Source organism: Bacillus rossius, chromosome 1 (genome assembly GCF_032445375.1).
Source record: "Bacillus rossius redtenbacheri isolate Brsri chromosome 1, Brsri_v3, whole genome shotgun sequence".
In the NCBI taxonomy this organism is placed as follows: Eukaryota; Metazoa; Arthropoda; class Insecta; order Phasmatodea; family Bacillidae; genus Bacillus; species Bacillus rossius.
The window spans coordinates 58526407-58547171 of record NC_086330.1 but is presented as its reverse complement, the minus strand read 5'-3'; the positions used below and the strand labels follow the sequence as shown (position 1 = coordinate 58547171).

The following is a 20765-nucleotide window of genomic DNA, read 5'->3' as shown; positions in this document are numbered from 1 at the left end:
GCCGGGCGTTGGCTGGAAACCTCCGTCGCTTTCGTGGTCTGTGCAGTCAGTCTCTCTTGGCGACGCAAGGTTATCTGGGGCGGAAGTAGTCCCGAGCCGGCGATTTGCCGCCACGCAGTGCACCGCACTTTCCGCCGCTGCGTCACAGCTGGGTTGGTGAGGGCGTTGCAATGCGGTCACACTTTTCTGATTTCCATTGCCGTTTCCGAGTACCTCCGCAAAGGTCACTTTACCCCGAGGGATTACATGAAAGTGCATCTTAATGGATTCCGGTCATTTTTGTTTACCTTCCGATTAGGTGAAAGGATCCTCCAGGTGCGATTCCTATGCAGCGTCTGAATCGGCATGGCTGACACAGGTGATTCCTATAAAGCGTCAGTCACCGTCCGATCCCAGTCCTGAAAGGATGACTGAGCACGGTTTGTTGCTTTATGTAATGTTAGAAGCTGAATGTATAGAAATTATACCGCGACTGTGCGAGGGGAATGGTTAAACAACTGTTGATTTTTTTCCCTTTAAATAAGGGCTATATAATGTTGTTTTAAACATCCAATCAGTTGATTCTTACTAAAAGCTAAACATTTAAAAATATTTTTGATACAATCACAATCTTAAATTATCTAATAAGGTAGAATAATACAGTGATTTTTTGACGATCAATCCTTTAAACTATCTTCTCTCTGATTTTTATTGGTTTATGAATTGCACTTAGCGTATTCTTTATTATTTTAATAAATAACTAGTGACGCTACAGCTAATAATAAACTAATAAACATATGATTAAACTGATAACACAATTTACTTTTCGGAACCTTATCTATCCTTAAATATTGCTTTTTATCTCAAAACATTTCCCTATAGATTTAGTCTTTGTAGCAATAAATAAACATGCAAGAAATTTCTATAATTTTTGAACAGTCTCTCATGTTGCCCAACTGTGACTAGTACCTCTCCCTCGGCCGTTTTGTAGTGCGGCTGCGCCTGCACTGCTCTCTAGCGGCGTGGCCGTGCGGCTCCACTGCCTGGCGACTGCCGCGTGCAGCTGACGCATCATGGGAAACAGTCCCATGACACTCCCTCGTAGCAGTGCTGTGCGTCAGCCGCTGCATAGGAACCCCACCTTCAGGCCGGTCACTATGCGTTTCTGCCGCTGCGGCTATAACTTTTGCAGGTTTTTTTTAAAGGTGTAACATCTCAGCTCTTGGTATTCGTCATTTGCTAGGAGTAATTTAGGGAATGGAACGGAAATCGCATGGAACGGAAATGTGTATCTAACCACGGTGCTGTCATCTGTGGAGGAAGGTGCAAACCAAAGTTCACAAAGGCAACGTGAAACTTTATAGCATTAACTGGTTAATTTTAACTAAGAGGGCAGTAGTTTAATAAAATTCCTTATTGAAAATCGGGCCCAAAGCCGGGGTTTAGTATATTTTTCCAAGTCTTAATCGCTTCTATCGGAACCGTTTCATTATGTATATTAAAAATTCGCTCCTGCAAATCGAATGATTCTATAGTCGGCGTAGCTGCTGCAGCTACAAATTCTAGCGGCGGGAGTGAAAACTACGCGTGATTCTCGGCAATGAATGTAGCTGTTTTTTTAGCTGAATATTCTTTCGACAGCTTTTCTTAAGTACACGTAGTAAATTTATCAAGATCTAACATGTAAACAATTTATCGAGATGAAAATCACCGAGGAGAGACTGGTAGGCGCAACCGTATGATGTGGCCCCGGCTACCAGTATTGCCGATGCATCCTTTCGTGAAAGGACAAGTCGCTGGCATCCTTACACGCATCCACAGGCCGGTATCCCAAGACAAAAAAATAAGGGTTTAGGTGTTGAATACGCCACACCTGTACCCTAACCGTATTTACAGTGCACGATAGTACACGGCCAGCCCCTTGTTTTCAGCGGATTTAGGTGTCCGATATGTTGCTCAAATTCCGCGCATGCGCATGGCTCAATGTATCGTCGGTTTAATCCAGATGGCGGACCCGCGTCTGGTGCCATTAACGTGTATATAGTCACTTATGTGATCATCGGGGAACGCATCAAGCGTGTTGTTGTGCCGAATGAAACTTTATGATAGCGAAAATATCCGGGGATACTTTCTGTCCACTTTAATGGCGACAACAATAAACATTAACAACTTTAAACGTACTTGGATAATATAATGGCGGTTCTATTTTTGTGAGTGGCGCTGCTAACTCAAAATTTTTTCCGTAATAATTTTATCAATCAGGGGCGCAACAACTAAATTTCCAATAGGGGGGGGGGGGGCAATATACCTTTTTATAAAGAATCATCGATTTCCCCCCCCCCCCCCCCCCTTATTGTAGCGGCGGGTCCGGGGGTCCTCCCCCGGGAAAAAAATGGTATTTCAAGGTGGAAAATGGTGCTATTTAAGCAGTTTTATTATCTAAAAATTGATTACACAGCACTTTCTTTGCCCCCATTTGCCCCCACTTAGAGGTTTCAGAGGGGGGGGGGGGGGGGGGGCAAAATACCCTTGCCCGCCCCCCCCCCCCTGTTGGTGCGCTCCTGGTATCAATGGTTGCGAAACGTCCTGTACTACCCCAAGTGTCTTAAAGAATTATTAAATAAGTATGTACAAAGATTTGGAAACTTTTAACACTGTGGCCCTCATTTAATAGTTATCAAAAGTCAACAAAAGAGGCGACAATAGGAGTAAACAAAGAAAATTTAGTGACTCCCTATGATCACCTGGGAGAAAAAGGATCGTTATTATAGATTAATTAAATAAAAACAACAGTTACGTCTATAGACTTCCTTATTTTATTAATCATTGTTCTTTATTTTTTATTTTTTTATTAATTGTTTAAATTTTCCTTTGTAACATCTGTTTTTCATTGATAAGTGATCTTACATAAACTCCTTACTATTACACTTATTATATTATATTCTTTAACTTTATTTACGACAGGGCCGGCCCTAAATGTTTAACATAAATTACAATATTTAAAGAAATGAATGAAATTAACATAGCTAACTTTAAAGGTTGTACATATAGTCTTTGCAAAACATCATATGAATTTCCTCTCCTCGAAATACTTTAACTGTCCGCTGCCTTAACTGGGTTAGACTATTTTTGAGTTCGTAAAGAAAATGATTAAATGATGCGGGTATCACCTGGGGCTGTAGACTGACGGTGATCGAGGTAGTAGGCCTGAAGATGGTGGATTCTGATCAGAATCCGACTCTAGAGGTTCTGCCAGAGAATTTTGGTTGCCCCAAACTTGGAACCCTGTCTGAAACAGAAGTCCAAATTCCAAAAAAATCAGACCTGTTCTAGACAGTATACTTAAATGGCGCAAAAGGCCAATAGAGGGAAATTAAAGGGAGGATGACTTACCTTGCGCTCAGGAGAGGGCATCTCGTTTCGGAAAACCCGAACCACGATTCGCGGTAGACGCGGGAGTCACCATAATTTAAGAGAAAAAAATATTAAAAAAAACTAAGTTTCTCTACTTTTTACTAATCTACTGACTGCTTAATCTAAATTTTTAGATAGGGACTTCATCCCTATAGTCTGAGAAGACTACATAATACAAGATGCGATGCTGATAATTCGCCGAAGAGCGCAGCGACAAAGAGGTACCAGTCAGCCAGGAGGCGCGCACCGAAATCCCTTCAGCGCGGAATATCGTCAGTATATCATAAGCGCGGGATCTCTATAGAATTGGAGGGGGTTAGGCTCTGAGCCGAAAATTACCAAGCCCACCCGAAGGTGTCCTGCATAAAATATATTAGATCTTACTGGAGTGACTGCGCGACTGAACCGCTATCTTTTGGTGGCGAGAAGAAGTACTAAGAAATTGACTTGTGGCCAACAAGAGTGTCACTGCTAGGGTCTTATGGAGCAGCCAGTTTTGCCACCTAGCGGCCCGAGAAATAAAGGGGAGAAAGGTTGTCGTTACCTCCGCGCGAACGCGCTAGTGACGGCGCTGCCGACGCCCACGAGTGGTGTTAGTGACCATGGCCGTCGCTAGATGTCGTTAAAGACCAGAATCGTATCTGTGGCTGTCAAGCCTGAGATGGCCTTGAATTCGGTTACCGTCCCCAGGAGTTTACAAGCAGTCGTCGCTCCTGGCTTCAATTCTGAGAAGAAAGGGTGGGGGAGCAGGGGGGGATGGCTTCAAAAAACGCATGGTCTGTGGGACGCAAGGCCCACGGGATCCTTCTGTCGTGTCTTGCTGCTAGTGAACCTTATACCTATTCGTGACAAAGTTAGCAGGCCTCAGCACTGCTCCACGAAGCTGCTGTATGCATCTTAGTCATGCGGAGAAATTAAGTTACCGGCCTCCGACGTACCTATAGGTGGGAGGAATATTAGCCAGTCTGCAAACCTAGCATTAGGCTGGCAAAAAAAATTAGCTCGCCTCTGAGAACGGTGGTAAAGATATAAGAGGAGTAAAAAAAATATTTCCAAAAATATTTAAGATAACAAAATTTTAAATAAAACGTGCCTTAATACCTAATCCACGGCACAGTCCGCTATAATGCGTTGCAACCAGTTTATTAAAACTGTTGTCAATTGGTTTCCTTACTGGTATTCGGTTTGGAGACACGTTCTGGAATACGGCCCGCGAGTTAGGTTACGGTTGTATTTCGACAAGGCAGTGCATAATCGCTACATTACCCGAACGTCTTGGAATAACGTCCTTAGTGCCCTTTCAGGTTTTTCTTGTGTTCCCTTTAGAATAAATTTGATGATAGTCTTTATTTGAACCAGCCAACTGCTGTTCAAATTTTTAATATCTTTTTTAAACCAGCGACCCGTCCCAGCTTCGCACGGATGCGAGCTTCTATAATGTGGTGTCATTAAGATAAAATTGGTTACTGTGGGTCACCTCCAGAAGATAGAAATATGCTATCGCGGACTTTTTTGTTGTCCTTAAAGACATACAATTCTGCACTTCATGTAATGTATCAGTAATGTATAAGTCAGCGTACCTATACCACGTAAGTGCCATAAAAGCATCTTTTTACAACTTGATTACCGAACATCGAGAGATTTCTCCATTAACTTTAAATTGAATACTATATTTAATTTTAATAATATACACATACATTCTGGAAGAAATTCTTTACATGATGGTAAAAAACCGCATCAAAATACCGTTGTGTAGTTTAGAATAAGTAAGCGAACAAATACGCAGATAGACATTTGTACTATATACAGAAGAGATTATTGATAACTTGAACGTACACCAATTAGATATTGTTTAGAAATAGATCGCTAATATATTTGCACAAACAAATGATTGCTACAGAAGGATTTATTTTTTAATACAAGTTGAGTTAGCGTCGGAAGAATTTGGGTATACTTTTAAGACTTGTTTCTCTCTAAATGCCGCCTTTTTTAAAAAGATAATTTGGTTGTTTGAATCAGTGGCCTAAGAAACCCATCCTTACTATTCGGAACAATGTATATTCGTGAAAAGTTCTAGGATTTCAAGGACACATCTCTTCTTATAAAGGACAGTGTGATTTTACTCTTGGTCTGAACAGTGTGTGTATGTATGTATATATATATATATAATATACTGTATATATCAACAATTTAAACCCGGTGCAAAGTATTAATTTTTCTTCCTGCAAATGTAATGTTTTTTACCACAAATAACTAGTTGGTAACCCCTATGTAAAATTTAAAGCGAATACATTCTTTAAAAGATTCTTGCACGATGAAATATTTATTACAAAATCATCATGGGCATAACAACATTGCTGGCGTACAATGGCTGTTATGTGTTTTTTTAATATATATTTTTTCGCTGACTGAATTCTTTCCACGGACCTTTCTGTGCGGTGTAGGTATGTAACATTTTGACATCACACTGCACAGAATTTCCACCTTAAATTTACGAAGATCGCTGGTTACAAATTATCTATGGATCTTCATATATTTATCTTTATTTTCATAAATTTACGGGTCAGAAGTTCACTTACTTTGAACATGAACCCACAAAGAGTAATCGTAGTATTTAAGAAAAACATTTAAAAACTAACACCCGTGAAAAAACACACTCATTTGTTCCACGAGTGTGTTCACCTTTTGTATACGGAAAAACTGAATTCTGAATTAGAAATACCACTTCGTAGTATTCACGAAGATCCAGTCCTCAGATACGAAGAACTCTTCGTTTATTCGAGGTGAATTATTCGTTGAAATGTCCGTAAATTGACTGTAACTTCTAACAGTGCTGCCGATATATTGTTTGTTCTTTATGAGTGTTTATGTACTCATCGCTGTTGTCGATTATTCAGGTTTTTCTATAGCAACCAGCGCAAGCCAGCAATGTCGTATGCCCAGTAAATTATTTTAAAAATAAAGCAATTATTGCATCATCGTATGCTCTCGCTCGTTTCGTTGCCTATTTACTATTCTTTGAACTTTATGATATTTCATAAAAACATTTTATTTATAGACTTTCTCTTTAGTCGCCAGCTTAAGAATTTGGGCGTGGTGCGTTGGTGGTGCACGCTGACGTAATTTTTGTTAACGTAGCTGGGGGACCGGGAGGTTTTTGGGGCTGATTGTTTCCCAGCGCGGGCGAACGTCCCCCCGATGTGTGGTTATTGAATTAACCGAGGGGGTCCATCTTTGTCCGTCGCGTGACGCCCCAAGGAGCGCAGGTGCGATTCCCACAGTGGGTTCGACCGCTTCGCTGCCTCCGACAGGGGCGGCTAACCGGGCCGCCGAACAGGAGCAGTGGGGTGCGAGATATGAGCGTATCGATTCGGCGTCATGCGTCATTCATATTTCCGTCTGTATTCTCTCTCTTACCCCCTCCCCCTGTCACCATCCACATCCTCTTCACCGAACCAATCCTCGCTTCGCGTTCGGCCTTTGTCAAACAGCAACAAGTGCTGGTTGTGTCGTCATACGCCTCCACCGCCGTCGCGTCAGTTTGAATGTGCGAGTCTCTAAACCCCCCTCTCCCATTCTCCGAACACTCCAATACCTGATCGTTAGGTTTCCATCTCGAGTACGAAGCCCTCCCACAATGGGGATGTATGGAGCGAGTTGCGCCATTGAGATTTTTTTTTTTGGGGGGGGGGGGGGGGAGATAAATAAATAAACACAATCTATAAAAATTTATCATTTGTCAATATACATTTTATGTAAATTTTAGGTGGATTAGATAGTACACATACTAAGGGCGTTACAAATTGTTGCCTCCACCAATTTTTTCCCCACCCTATCAGTAATTGTTAAATGTATAATAAATAGTATTAAACAAATATTTAAGACTATCTATAAAAAGGTTTACCACAGAAGTTATTTGATTGTACGTTACACATAATGTCAAAGTTATGATTTTTATTATATTTCATAAATTTATTCTATTACATAAATTTTCAAAAATCTTTTAAAAAAGATTTTGATAAACTAATTAAAAAAAAATTCTGAACTAGGATCTATGGACCACATGGTTCGACACTATCAGATTCAAAGTCCTAAGTAAGTAACTGTTTTTTTTTTGAGGAGGGGGGGGTGAGATTTTTTTTAAGTGGGGGGGAAGGGGGGGGGGGAAGTGGGCATTCCTGTCGAGTACAATTCTTACCTCGGATCCAAACTAGTGCCTGAACTTAGAAACGTTCTTCGAATAATACTTGCAATGAGGAGAGATTGATTTAAATCATTATTTTTTGGACATTCGCCATTGCTAGTTTCGCACTGTTAGGTCTGTTTGTGCCTGATGACGGGAACAGATCTCAGTTCCAGTAACGTCGAAACAGTTTTGTTTTGGGAAGCCTACTGTGATCGTCTGTGTTGTCGTCGTGTTGTCAGAATGCTTGTTTAATTAGATCGCTGGGTTTGCATGCGTGTCTCTATATTGTCGGCGATTTGTCCAGATTATCTGTTCATTATCAACGTTGTGTCCCTTTATCTGTCGCAGTGTTGTCCAAAGGTATTCTTATTCTGTATGTACTGTTTTTGAAGCAACTGACTCGTCATTAACAGCCCAATGTGTTTGAGCTGTGATTCCTTCCACGTAATTCTCTGTGCTGTCAATTAAGTAAACATTTAACGTTGGTTGATTTTGGCTCTCTTGCTGTGTGTTTGTCTGTCCTTCGGCTTTTCTCTTAAGACATAACAGTGCCAAGTAGCAATGAAGTCTGTCCAAAATAATGATTTAAATTAAACTTGGAAATTTTATTTAGATTGGGGATTACGTTATAAAAGTTAATTTTATAGCTAATAATGACATTATAGTCACAAAATATCGCCTAGGTATTTAGTGAGAGTAATAAGAACGTATGCTAATTTCAGTTCTGTCAGACGAACACATGTCTATTTACAATGACAAAAAACCCAGAAATTAATCATATACCGTATCAAAGATACATACAGTATCTTTGTATGATCATTATTTTTACTCTCCTGTTAAGCTTCCTAATTGTGACTAAACTCCATTGGTTCTGAGGTACAAAAATGTTACCACCATATGCATTTAAATGGACATTTTCCATTGTCGAACATGAGTAAACTAAAATAACGAACAACAAGAAAAAATAAGTGAAAAAAACACGCACGGACAAAACGTTTTAAAGACAAAGAAAACATCAGAAATCTTAGCAGACTTCTAGCCTTAGTAACAGTCAGAATCAACACAAAAAACTATGACAAACATAGATTAGGACGATAAATCCTAGTCAGTGACGCCAAATGTTTTGGAAAATGTTTAGAATTTTACAATAAATTATAACAGATTCGATAGTATACCTACTAAATAATATTTCAACCCTTATTTCCACCACTTGTAGTAATGGTTCGTCGTATCAAAAATTGTGTCAGACAAAAGTGTTAGATAAAAATTATAAGATTTACAAACAATTTGAAAGGATTCGATTGTGTCCCTATTAAGGGAGTTATGAATTTTCTTTGTCCTCCAACCCTTGTTTTTTTCCACCCCTTGCAGTTATGGTTTGGTGTATCAAAAAATGTATTCAGACTAAAGTTTTTGTGGTTTTACTCCTACGAGTTATAATGCGTTATAACGGGAACGATATTCGTCATTATGGGGGTTATAAGGATTTTTTTTTAAACCTTCCCCATTTCTACCCCTGTGGTCGGATTTTGCTCATTTACGAACTCTACCGATATTTCCCATCTCTAGGTTTTATATATCAGTTTGGAAGTGATTGCCCAAATTTACGACAGTTATCGTGTCCATAAATTGATACATATACTTTTGAATTACTATGCATATTTTTGAATTGACGATGGTTTTCGGGTCTATGGACCATGAAACGAAAAACTATATAAAATTTTCCTGATAGTCGCACTATGGTAACGCCTATAATAGGTAGTCTTTCTTCTAAATCTACCTAAAATAAGATCGAGTATTTCCGTACTCGCCAGAGATATGTAACATCTAACCTCGGTAACGGACAAATTCACGTGTTCTCGTTTTGCAAATACACTTTAAATACGATTCTTAGACACAAAATTAAACGTAGAATTTTTTAAAATTAATGCCGAGCGTGATAAATATATATGCAAATTGTGTTTTCAACTACATTTCTGGTTGCGAATCTCACGTAGTTTCCGCACTCGTAGCTAGAATTCGCTGCCGGAGCAACTATACGTCGACCATCGAATTTTAACCTATATAATGTAACGGCTCCGATAAAAACGAAACATACTTGAAATAATACAGAACCCAGGCTCTGAATCTAATTTTCGACAATTTTTTTAAATTAAAATACTGCCCATATTGTTATAATTCATTGAACAGTCAACATTATAAAGTTTTACTTTGGCTTTGTGAACTTTGGTTCGTGCCGTCCGTGACAGATGGCAGCGCCGTGGCCACACCTTTCCATTCCATTCCACGAAATTACTTCCACCAAATGCCGCATACTGAGAGCTAAGATGTTGCACTTCAAAAAAAGTACTCGCATGATGAACTGCGGGAGTGGTGAGTTCCGAACCGACAAACACATTCCAGGTGGTAGAGAAGCGATCCGTGCGCGAGCCAGTGTGACTGATGGCGGGGCCGTCTCGTGTTGCAGCTCGGCGAGCGAGGGTCCGGCATCAGGGTCAGGGGCGAGGTGCAGGACTTCAACAAGCTGCGCGACGAGTGCCTGTCGCAGGGCACGCTCTTCGAGGACCCCGAGTTCCCGGCCGAGGACGCGTCCATCTTCTTCAGCAAGAGTCCGCCGCGACCCTTCGAGTGGAAGCGGCCCATGGTGAGCAGTACCGACCACATCTTGTTTTATCAAGGCACATTTATGTTAACTTACTAACTTTAACTTATTCATTTGTTAAAACGTTTTTCCTTCAAAAGTTGTTTGAAACTATTAAATAACGAATTTGAGACCATACATTTGTAAATATTCCAAGCCTACCTCTGACTTATTTAGAAGAGGGGTTAAATGTCATAGTTAGCAATTGAGCCTTTTTAATAGGATAGCCCCTCCCAAGAAGTCTTACTGGAGCCTACCCTGACCTGAACAACTGAACAGCTGAGGCCAACTGTTCAGGTAGCCTTCCCCCATTAGCTATTGCTTCGAAGAAATATATTCTCACAAATTTAAAGTACCAATGTCTCATTAACATAAAATTATATTTCACTCGTGGCCAAATTGCAAATAAGTTAATTGCAAAAAAAAAAAGCTTCTCAGCTCTAACTCTCCTTTAATAATTGCCCCCTCACCCACAACTCAAAACCTAATCATTATAGGTGAAAAGAGAAAGTTGTGGGCAGCAATCAGTTGCCTGGTACTCCTAAAACCTGGGCTCCGGTCCGATGCCAAATTCGGGTGTTCGGCCCTTGTGTCTGATATGGTAGTGGTGATAGCCCTGTGGCAGACAGCAATGGCTGTTTGGGACTGTTTCATTAAGGAACTATTCTGGCCAACCTCAAGAATTGTGTCCATTTTCCGAATCTGGCTGGCTGAAAGGAGTGTACTCAGAATTAATTTTTCTTGGGGGGTGTGGGATAAACACAGCTGATTACTTTAAAATTCTTTTCTTTTGTTGGTAGAAATTATATATATATTTTTTTTAATTTCCTCCCCCCTCCCTCCCAATTCTGAGTACGCCTCTCTTGTTGTGTATTAACAAAAAAATGCCTTTTTGAAGTTATACTTCTATAGTTGCTTTATGTAAAAATTACAAGAGTGAAATTTTACGATGCGCGTGCACCTTGCACAAAATTAAAAAAAAGTTTCATAAAAATAAAAGTTATATACCTATATTTTCTTTTAAATCTTATACTTTAGTGATAATGAATACTGGTCCATATCATTAAAATATAATTTATATATTGTGAATTTTAGTGGTAGCAATTGTGTTTATAAACATTTTCAAATGTATTTAATTTAAGTAAGGTTATGTTCCCTTGCCTATGTATAATTAATTTGCATTACATATCAATTATTACATTATTATTTTTAAAAATAATTACAATAATACATTAGAAAAAACATCCAGCATATTTATTGGTATTCATTACACCTTATAATTTATCTTGATTGTTTTACTAAATTCAGTAGGTAATTAGTTTTACACATGTAGATATTGATATTAATATTGAACACTGATTTTTTTTTTAATTTTTGAAATTTATTTATTTATACTTTACAAACCATATTTATAATATCACCCCAATCCTTTCATTTTATATCTATTAATAATTTTCATTTAAAAAGAACCTCTCAAAGGTCACAAGGATGCATGTAAGGACGTGAACGACTTGTTTCACGAAAGGTGTGACTGCAATCCTGTACAGATCCATGGGTGAAAATCTGTAGGATTTCAGGCAGGTAGCCCACATGATAACATTCATCATTCCTATTTCACAGTTACGATTTTGCAAGCGCATGTGGGCCTCCTCAGAGAGGGGCTTTTTTGTGTGTGTGTGTGTGTGTGAGGAGGGGGGGGGGTTGCTATTCTCCTAACTATTCACTACTGATATCCTTTCAAATGCACTTTTCAAGGATCCTTAAGTAATGGGCATAAAAAAGGGGCAATTGGGGGCTGTATTGGGAGGGGGGCACCCTCCAAGAGTTAAAAAATTTCTCTCTCTGGGTGCCCCGCTTGTGCTTGCAAAATCGTAACTGTGAAACGGGAATGACAAACGTAATCCCACGGGTACCCCTGGGAATTCTACAGATTTTTGCCCCTGCTTCAGGCTAATAGTGGTTTGATGATTTGCTCGGAAACACCATTTATTTTTTGTCTGGTGATGGCTCAAGCAGGCTGAATCCAAAGAGCGGGCCAGGAGCGTCGCTGCCTGGGAGGCTGTCCATCATGGTAAACAGAGGAAACCTTGTGTAGTCGGGGAAATTTGAATTCCAGAAAAAATCTTGATGTTTTTGTGGGAAAGTACATTAGGTCAAGGAATTTAAGAAATTGTTAGACAAAGGATCATCCTGTATTACTAGTCCATTAACGACGCTGTGTATAATAGTGTTTGGGGTTCAGCCCGTTAATTACGTTGCATTGCTTTTGTGCTGAGTATTTTTGAGCGTAGTCTTATTTTATGGCACGAGAAGCTGAAAAGGTTGTAAAGTTGCCTTGGAGTGTGGTTTAAGAAAAATCACTTTGTGCATGATTCCCAGGTATTCTGTTACTTTAACATTTTTGGGAAGTACATGTGACTATGGCAGTGTTAGGAAGTGTTGCAAAATAATTAGATTTTTTTTATAGAATTTTTTTGTGCTTTGGTGGGTCAAAAATTATTTTAAAAAAACTTAAGTGACAAGGGAAATGTCAGGTGATTTCTATTCTTGTTGGCGTAAAAGGGCTTAGGTTCAAAATCATAGTTTTGAGAAAATCGCGATAGAAAATTATCAGGTTTCTTGAAGTAGTTTTTTTTTTTTTTTTTAGCTTTATTAGGTAACTGCTTTAGATCTTTGGAAACTCATTAATTGTTTTAAAATAATTAAAAATTTTGCAAACTTGCCTGCGATAATAACTCATTGTTAACCATTTGTGACTTAACCCCCTTTACGCAACAAGCAGATTTTTGTGGGGTTTTGCTGGACACCCTATCTGAGATGCAGAGAAAAGGCAAAAAGGATGATGTGGACTCTTCTTTAAAACAATGTTTAGTTTATCTTCATGATTGGTTTTTATAATAAAAGTAATAGTGCTACAGTGTATTGGGAAACAACATAACCCAGACAGTCTTTTTTAAAAAAAAATACCTATAGGATATTGGTTAGGTGAGTGGCCGAAGTGACTTGGGCCGGCCAAAGTGTAGTAAATCCTTGTTACATTATAATTTATTGTAATAATTGAAATAATATAGGCAGAGTCTAAAACAGGGGGGGGGGGGGGGGACAAAGAACAGCATTGAGTTCAATTCCTGTAGTAGAGGCAGCGTTAAGTTAGTGAATCTCTGGTAGCTTCTGGGTCCGCTTACATCGTGTCCATAACTAGCAGCAGTTACAGCAGGGTGATGCCTGAATGTGGCTACTTGTGGGTCTATAGAATATATATTGTAACCCTAATTTCAGTAAAGTAGGAAGACATTACTTTTGAAGGTGCATAAGAAAAACTGCTCTGAACACACACAACACAGAAAATGCTTTCTCAATTTCAAAACAAACACCATCTTATTGAGGCAGGGCCAGCCTCAAAGACCTAACAATATTGATGTAGACAGCATCTTAACTTCTTATGAGGCATTCATTACCATCAAATCTGTCAAATTCACTAAAAATTGACACACATTTCTGATGCGTAACATCTTGGCTCTCAGTTCAAAGCATTTGGTGGGAGTATTTTTGTGAATGGAACGGAAGTCTAGGAACGGAAATGAGTAACGGGAAGTAGGGAGAAGTGCACGTGTTTCAATTTTTATGTGCAGCCTATAGTTAGATCTTGTGCTGTAGTGTGTCAGCGAGTGCAAACAATTTACTGGCCATACGTGGGGCATTTGAAGAGAGAGAGAGAGAAAGAGAAAGAAGAGACAGCTGTTTATCGTTGGTTCCTCTAACAATAGTCTTGAACAGCATGATACATTGCTATGTGGCTTTTCTAATACATTATAAATATGTTGTTAAATAGTAATAATTTTATAAATGTTTCATTAAAATGGATATTTTGGTAATACATAGTTGGCTATACGATAGGTTAGATGTTGCACATCACTGGTGAGTATTGAAAGACTTACTCACATTATTATTATTATTTTACAAATAATACTTACTACTGTGTATGTTTCAGGAAATTTCTGACAATCCCGAACTGTTCGTGGAAGGAGCTTCAAGGTTCGACGTGCAGCAAGGAGAGCTGGGTAAGCCTTGCTGTCCTCGGTTGGCAAGAAAGATGTTCCCATAACTTCTGCCTTCCCCCACCTACTTCAAACTCAACCCCTTCACGTTTTTCCACATTAAGATATTGTCGTGGAACTAGGTGGCTTATTGATAAAACAGTGGAATCTCATTCCATAGGGCTTTGGTTTGAATCCTGGTCCAGATGTACTGAATTTAGTTTTCCATCATTCCAAAACATTCCGAATCATTCCAAAAAAATGATTGAGGGGTTCCTTTGCTAGCGACCGTGGCAGATATGTTTTGCAGTATCCCTGATTTATTTTATATTTTTGTATCGGAAATAACCTCTGTTGAAAGCCATAATTACTGTGTGTATATATGTGTGTGTAGGTGTGTGTGTGTGTGTGTGTATGTGTATATATAATATGGATTAGCTTAAGGCCTTACATTACACGGGTCAACCTCTACCTGGTTAGTGTGTTTGTGTGTGTGTATATATACACACACAATACAAAATAAATACACAGTTTAGGCCAGTGTAATTATTACTGGCATTGCCTCATTGTTTTGTCACATTGGTACTATTTCTATGTGGCCTCTTTCCATGGGTTTGAGAGTGTTTAAGTAGACTTCTGGTTAATAATAGTTGTATGAATACAATATTGGTAAAATTGAAATTATTAAGATTCATTGTAGCTTATTCTCACAGGGGTAGCATATGGGGAAAATAGCTTTTGTGCTTTAAAGAAAAGGGGGAAAATTTTTTTTATTCCACCCATAATATTAGATCTTTTGGTTATTGACAAGAGCAATTGTCATTGTCTGGCTATGTTCCATATTAGGCTTAAATTTTGCTAGCATATGCTCCACTGGACTCTTTCGGTATATTTGATCATTTTACTTTCTAGGAAAGTGATTATGTATTTAACTACAGAGCTGTGAACATGCACTAAATAATTCATAGCCTACACGAACCTAAAATGTATACATGGAAAATGCTCGCTACTATAAATATGGAGTTTACCTGGGAATAGTGTTTCACTGTTATTTGTGTATCAACTATAATTAATATTAAGAAAATTAGTTTCATTTTAAAGACTGGTTTCGTTCGTTTCAACAGTCTTTCAATACTTTATAATTTAATGAATAGATCCTTGAATTGCCTTAAAAATCTACTACAAAAAGAAGGTACTTACCGTACATTCTGTTTGGCTTCACAGCTAGAATTGATTATCCTGGTTTTCTTTTGCTTAATAGCTGCCATTGAATGTCTAAATATTGTGTACGTCCTAGGTTTGTCAATTACCTTAAATGGTTTTTTTTCCTACATGCTAATTGGTATTGGCTGTTTGTTGCAGGCGATTGCTGGCTTCTGGCTGCGGTGGCCAACCTTACGCTCAACCAGTCCCTCTTCGTACAGATAGTCCCAGACGACCAAGGGTTCGGCCAAAATTATGCAGGGATATTCCATTTCAGGTTAAGTGACTTCAGTGATTTTATGCAGTAGAGTAAATGATTGTTAATCCAGCACATTCGGGAACATGGTGCTGCTGGATAAAAGATTTTGCTGGATTATTGAGTGTCAAAATAGTTTTATAGAAATATAAAAAAAAAATATTATTCAGTTTATAGATATTTAAAACATGTTGTAATAAACTGCTCTATAATAATATTAAAATGGATGTAAGTATTTCTTAAAAAAAAAAGTATTGATATCACATGACAAGTGTTACGATATGATGATAAAGGGGAAAAAAAAACTGTGTGTATGTGTGTACTTGTGTACGTGCATTATAAATTATACTTAGGTACTTTGCGTGATAAAAAACTAACTTTAATTTTGCATGCAAATAATTAATATAAATAAAAGACTGGAGTGATATTATAAATATGGTAGGTAAAATATAATTTTAATTAATTTTGAAAGAATACTTGTGCCGCTGTTCTTCCAGTCACATGACTTATGCTGTAATTTATTCCTAACACTAAGAAATGTGAATTTCTGTTCCAATCACGATGACCCATTGTCCAGAGCAGCCCTTTTATAACCCGATTATATAATTAGATCATGTTACTAGATGGGCGATATGGACTAACCTGGACTAATTTTATTCCCCAAAAAAAAGCCATTTACCCATTTTGTCAGAAGTAAAATTTTTAGCATTGTCAGTTACCAGGTATTCTGGTGATCCAAAAAGGGGAAAACACGTTCTGTGAGGATCATACAAATTGTACTGGTACGTTGATCACTTATAGCCTATACCATAAAATATTAAGATAATTAATAAAGTAGTATTGCCTCCAGTTGAATGAGGTAGAGGACCGAAACAATCTAAATAAATTCTTTCCCATACAAAAGTGGGTAGAGACTTTACTAGGTATCAAATTTCCTTAGTACATATTACTAGCTTTAGCCTCCACAGAATATATATTTTTTATCTTCTCATGTTTCTATGTCCATTTCAGGCCAATATATTTTTTCCCCCCCAGGTTCTAGCATATGGGTCAGCCCAAAAAGAACCCCAAAATATGAAGCATGATAATAGTTAAAAATCATATTACACAATTTTTCAGGCACATACATAATAAATTTACAGTTGCAGCCTCTTTTCCCTACTAAACCTTTGTGGATGCAAAAATTTTCCTTTATAATCCTCGGTGAAATCCTCTTTTAATTTGGCACAAAAGGGATCTAACTCTAGCCATTGACATAAATTGGTGTAAGCTTTTAGTATAACACACAGGACCTTCAGTTCTTCACAATTAGTACCATCAACCACTTGGATGTTTATATTTTCTTTTACTACAAATTCGTTACGGTTGAACATTCTAGATAGTTTCTGAACACAATTATCCTTTCCAGATACATGCTTTATAGGAAACCTAAACCTTGTAAGTGTCCCTACCCATTGGCCAAGCTTACCTAATGTTTTTTTTTTAATTTCCACAGCCAGGCTATATATAGCCTGGTTATCGGTGCACAGTTCAAATTCTTTGGACTCCAAGCAAGTAATCCGAGAATTTCTCGCAACTCCATAAACGGGCCAAAGCCCCCTTCTCATACGCCAAATAATTTACTTCAGTGCGTCTCAGTAATCAGCTGGCATATGCTACTGGCAAAAAACGTCCATCTACATCCTGACTTTACACTGCTCCTAATACAAGATCACTGACATCATCATGTAATACGAATTTTTGGGGAAAATCTACTAGCTGTAACACCAGTGCTGTTGTCAGTGCTGTTGTAATTGCGTGATAAGTTCGTTCTTGCTTATTAGCCCTTTAAAAAACCACTCCCCACCTTTCTTTTGTAAATTTTTTTAAAGCTTCAGCTGACTTGGACAATTTTGGTATAAAACAGGAATAGTAACTGACCATTCCTAAAAACGACGGACTCCTCGTTCATTCTTGGGCACCCGAAAGGAAATTACGGGCTGAATTTTTTCAGGATCATGCATCGTTTTTTCTTCTCAATATCGTTAATATAAATAGAAATTAGCTTTTTTAAGAAATATTGCTCAAAAATAGATTTTTTTATGTGTCAACATCTTAGCTCTCTGTATACGGCATTTGGTAGGAGTAATTTTGTGAATGGAACTGAATTGTGTTACAACAGTTCGACTGCACAGAAGTCTCAGAAACCTCTAAAATATGGCGGACACGCCTAATTCATTCGTAAATATATAGAGGTGGACGGGATCCCGAAACTAGGGATAAGAGTCGGGAAAGAGACCATTCCCGAACTTCGGGGAAATAATTTTTCTCCTCGTGATAATACCTAGAGAAAAAACAAATTTAAATAATAAAAACCTCCGGCAAACTAATATTTAGATTATAAAAACATTATATGCCATCATCATATACATCACGTAACAAACTACAACTTTGCACATGTATTCGACAGATAAAGCCCAAAGATATCACAAAAACACACAAAAGACTTATTTGTGAAACATAAATTCTACACTCGTTCCTATTGCTGTTGAAAATTAAACTGTGATTAAATAAAGTATTCAATGTTATCAAACATATTTTAATTAATTTATTTTTAGTTTTGATGGATGTAAACTAAACATCTTAACCATATTTTTAGGTTATGTTTGACAATAAACTTCACGAGAGAAGCAATGATCAGTAAGAAACCGAAAGATGCCATATTGGTTACATATTTTATGTTAAATTTTTAAGATTTTGCAGTTGGTCATTATGTATGACTACATGTAATTTAAGGTAAATGAGCATGTGATTCAAAAGTGCACATGCTAATTGTTTACTTTGTTTTTTATCAAATAAAATCATCATACTTGAATCATAACTGTTCCAAAACTACATGAAGTGCATAAAATGCACCAAATCTGAGAAAATTTGTAGCAAATAAATAAAAATTAGGCTAACCTGATTGGGTTCGATTCACAACAAAGCATCATAGCGGTTCCTAAAATACCTGCACCACATCAAGTGCACTATCTTTAATTGTTGTTCTTTTTAATCCACCCTGCCTACACCAGCAGGTGAACTGCATCCTAAGTGTTCTGAAACAACCTGAAGCCCATAAAAATGTACTGAGTTTTGAGCTAAATTGTAGGAAATATTTAAACATTTGCCTAACCTACCTGGGCTGGTGCCCTAAAAGTTTATTATTATCTGAGATTTTAGGATGAAGGAATATATGTATTTTTAAAATTAAACTATAAAAATCTCTTGGGCATTAAAAAAAAAAGTTATACTGAACCCCCTCCTTCAAAAACTTGGGTAAGTTCCTGAGGCCATGCCGAATTAGAGACGTTGCCGGTCTATCAAACATCAATAAAGTTATAATGGGAATACCAAATGGGAAAATGTGACTGCCTTGAAAATAGGAAACTGTACAGCAATTTAAATAAATTCTGAGCGAACTAAAAATGCAAACAGCATAGTAATGGGACCCTGTGGCCAGGGTCAGCAGCCAAAATCCACCAGAAAAAAATCTTAATGGGAGCAGTTAGAGTGGTGCTGGGTCTCCGACCTTTCACTGTAACTGAATGAAATTATCCTCCTTAACATGTTCCTCACAATTTTTAAAAATCTGTTTATCCTTTTTAGCCTATACAATTCAGTTTTATTGTACTTGGCTGATCATTAAAAATTTAAATAAAAATAATTGTATGTCTTTTCTGTATTAACTGTGTTACAGCAGCAACAACACAAATCTTTTTAATTTCACCAAAAACATGGTTATGACGTATCCTTACGTGTGTGTTATGGTTTTGGTCCACAGGTTTTGGCAGTATGGCCGGTGGGTGGACGTTGTTGTGGATGACAGGTTGCCAACGGTTTATGGCAAACTGGTCTTTCTTCACTCGTCTGAAAACGATGAGTTCTGGAGTGCACTGTTTGAGAAGGCATATGCAAAGTAAGTATTTGTAACAAGTCGTAAAGCTATCCATGCATGCAAATTATGTTAAATGACCATAATATCATTATGGTACTTTTGCATAGATGAACAAATTTAATACTAACTCACACATTCTAGCCCTCAGTTTTGGACAGTCTGTTCACACTCTTCACACACTTTCGTGATAAAATTGCTAGTTAACATGATTTAATTGGGAAAACACACAAGCATTTGCCTTTGTCATGTGCTGTACTGGTTTTACATATTTGTAGTTTATTGTGGTTTACAAAATTATTATTCTATTGATAATTTATTTATTAAATAATAGTTCTAATGGGAATCTCCATACCACCATTCTTCTTTGCGGGGATGTAAAAGAGTCGTTAATAGCTGAAGCTATAAAATACTTTAAACTTTTAATAAAATATATTAAATACTCATTCCAAGCATGCATTTACTTTACAATTTGTACAAGTCAGTGGCTCTTTCAGATGATTTTTTCAGATGTATTCCATGATAAACTATGTATTATGAATAATTGTGAGTGTGTTTGAATTTTACAGACTGCATGGATCTTACGAGGCCTTGAAAGGTGGCTCGACATGTGAGGCCATGGAAGATTTCACAGGAGGTGTGTCAGAAATGTATGAAATGGCAGAGGCCCCACCCAACTTATACAAGATAATGCTGAAGGCATATGAGCGAAGTTCCTTAATGGCTTGTTCTATCGAGGTGTGTTCTAGTAACATAATAGTTACTAAGGTGTCAAGGAATGGGTGAATATGTGGTCTTGTAAAAAATTCTTACTGTATTTAAAATGTTCTAAAATGGTCCCAAATTTATTTTTGGTTTTTGCTTTAGTGCAGTTTTATTTCAAGTCTCTTATTGATCAACTAGCTGTGCCCCCAACTGTGTACACGTGGAATTTATTTTTGACTTATAAAGATTCTTTGTATACAACATTTGAAGCTGTATTTTTGGGGACATGAACAAAGAGTTTGTTTGCTTTACTAATACGGGAGAGAGCCACATAGAGCTGGCCATGCGAAAAACAATTGACAACAAGGTCCATGCCCGCAACATGCAGCATCTGGCCTTATGTTTTGTTTATGGTCATGGCATAACATAAT

General features: G+C 37.7%; 1 protein-coding gene across 11 annotated transcripts in view; it reads left to right on the top strand.

Moving 5' to 3' along the window:
- The window catches only part of LOC134536437 (calpain-A-like), a 221877-nt gene that overhangs the window by 103637 nt on the left and 97475 nt on the right, over nt 1–20765 (top strand). For all 11 annotated transcript variants that reach the window (XM_063376220.1, XM_063376215.1, XM_063376192.1 and 8 more), the window contains exons 2-6: nt 10047–10223; nt 14212–14281; nt 15620–15737; nt 19519–19653; nt 20199–20367. In XM_063376220.1, the coding sequence (XP_063232290.1) occupies nt 10047–10223; nt 14212–14281; nt 15620–15737; nt 19519–19653; nt 20199–20367 (669 nt within the window). The remainder of the gene's footprint in view (nt 1–10046; nt 10224–14211; nt 14282–15619; nt 15738–19518; nt 19654–20198; nt 20368–20765) is intronic.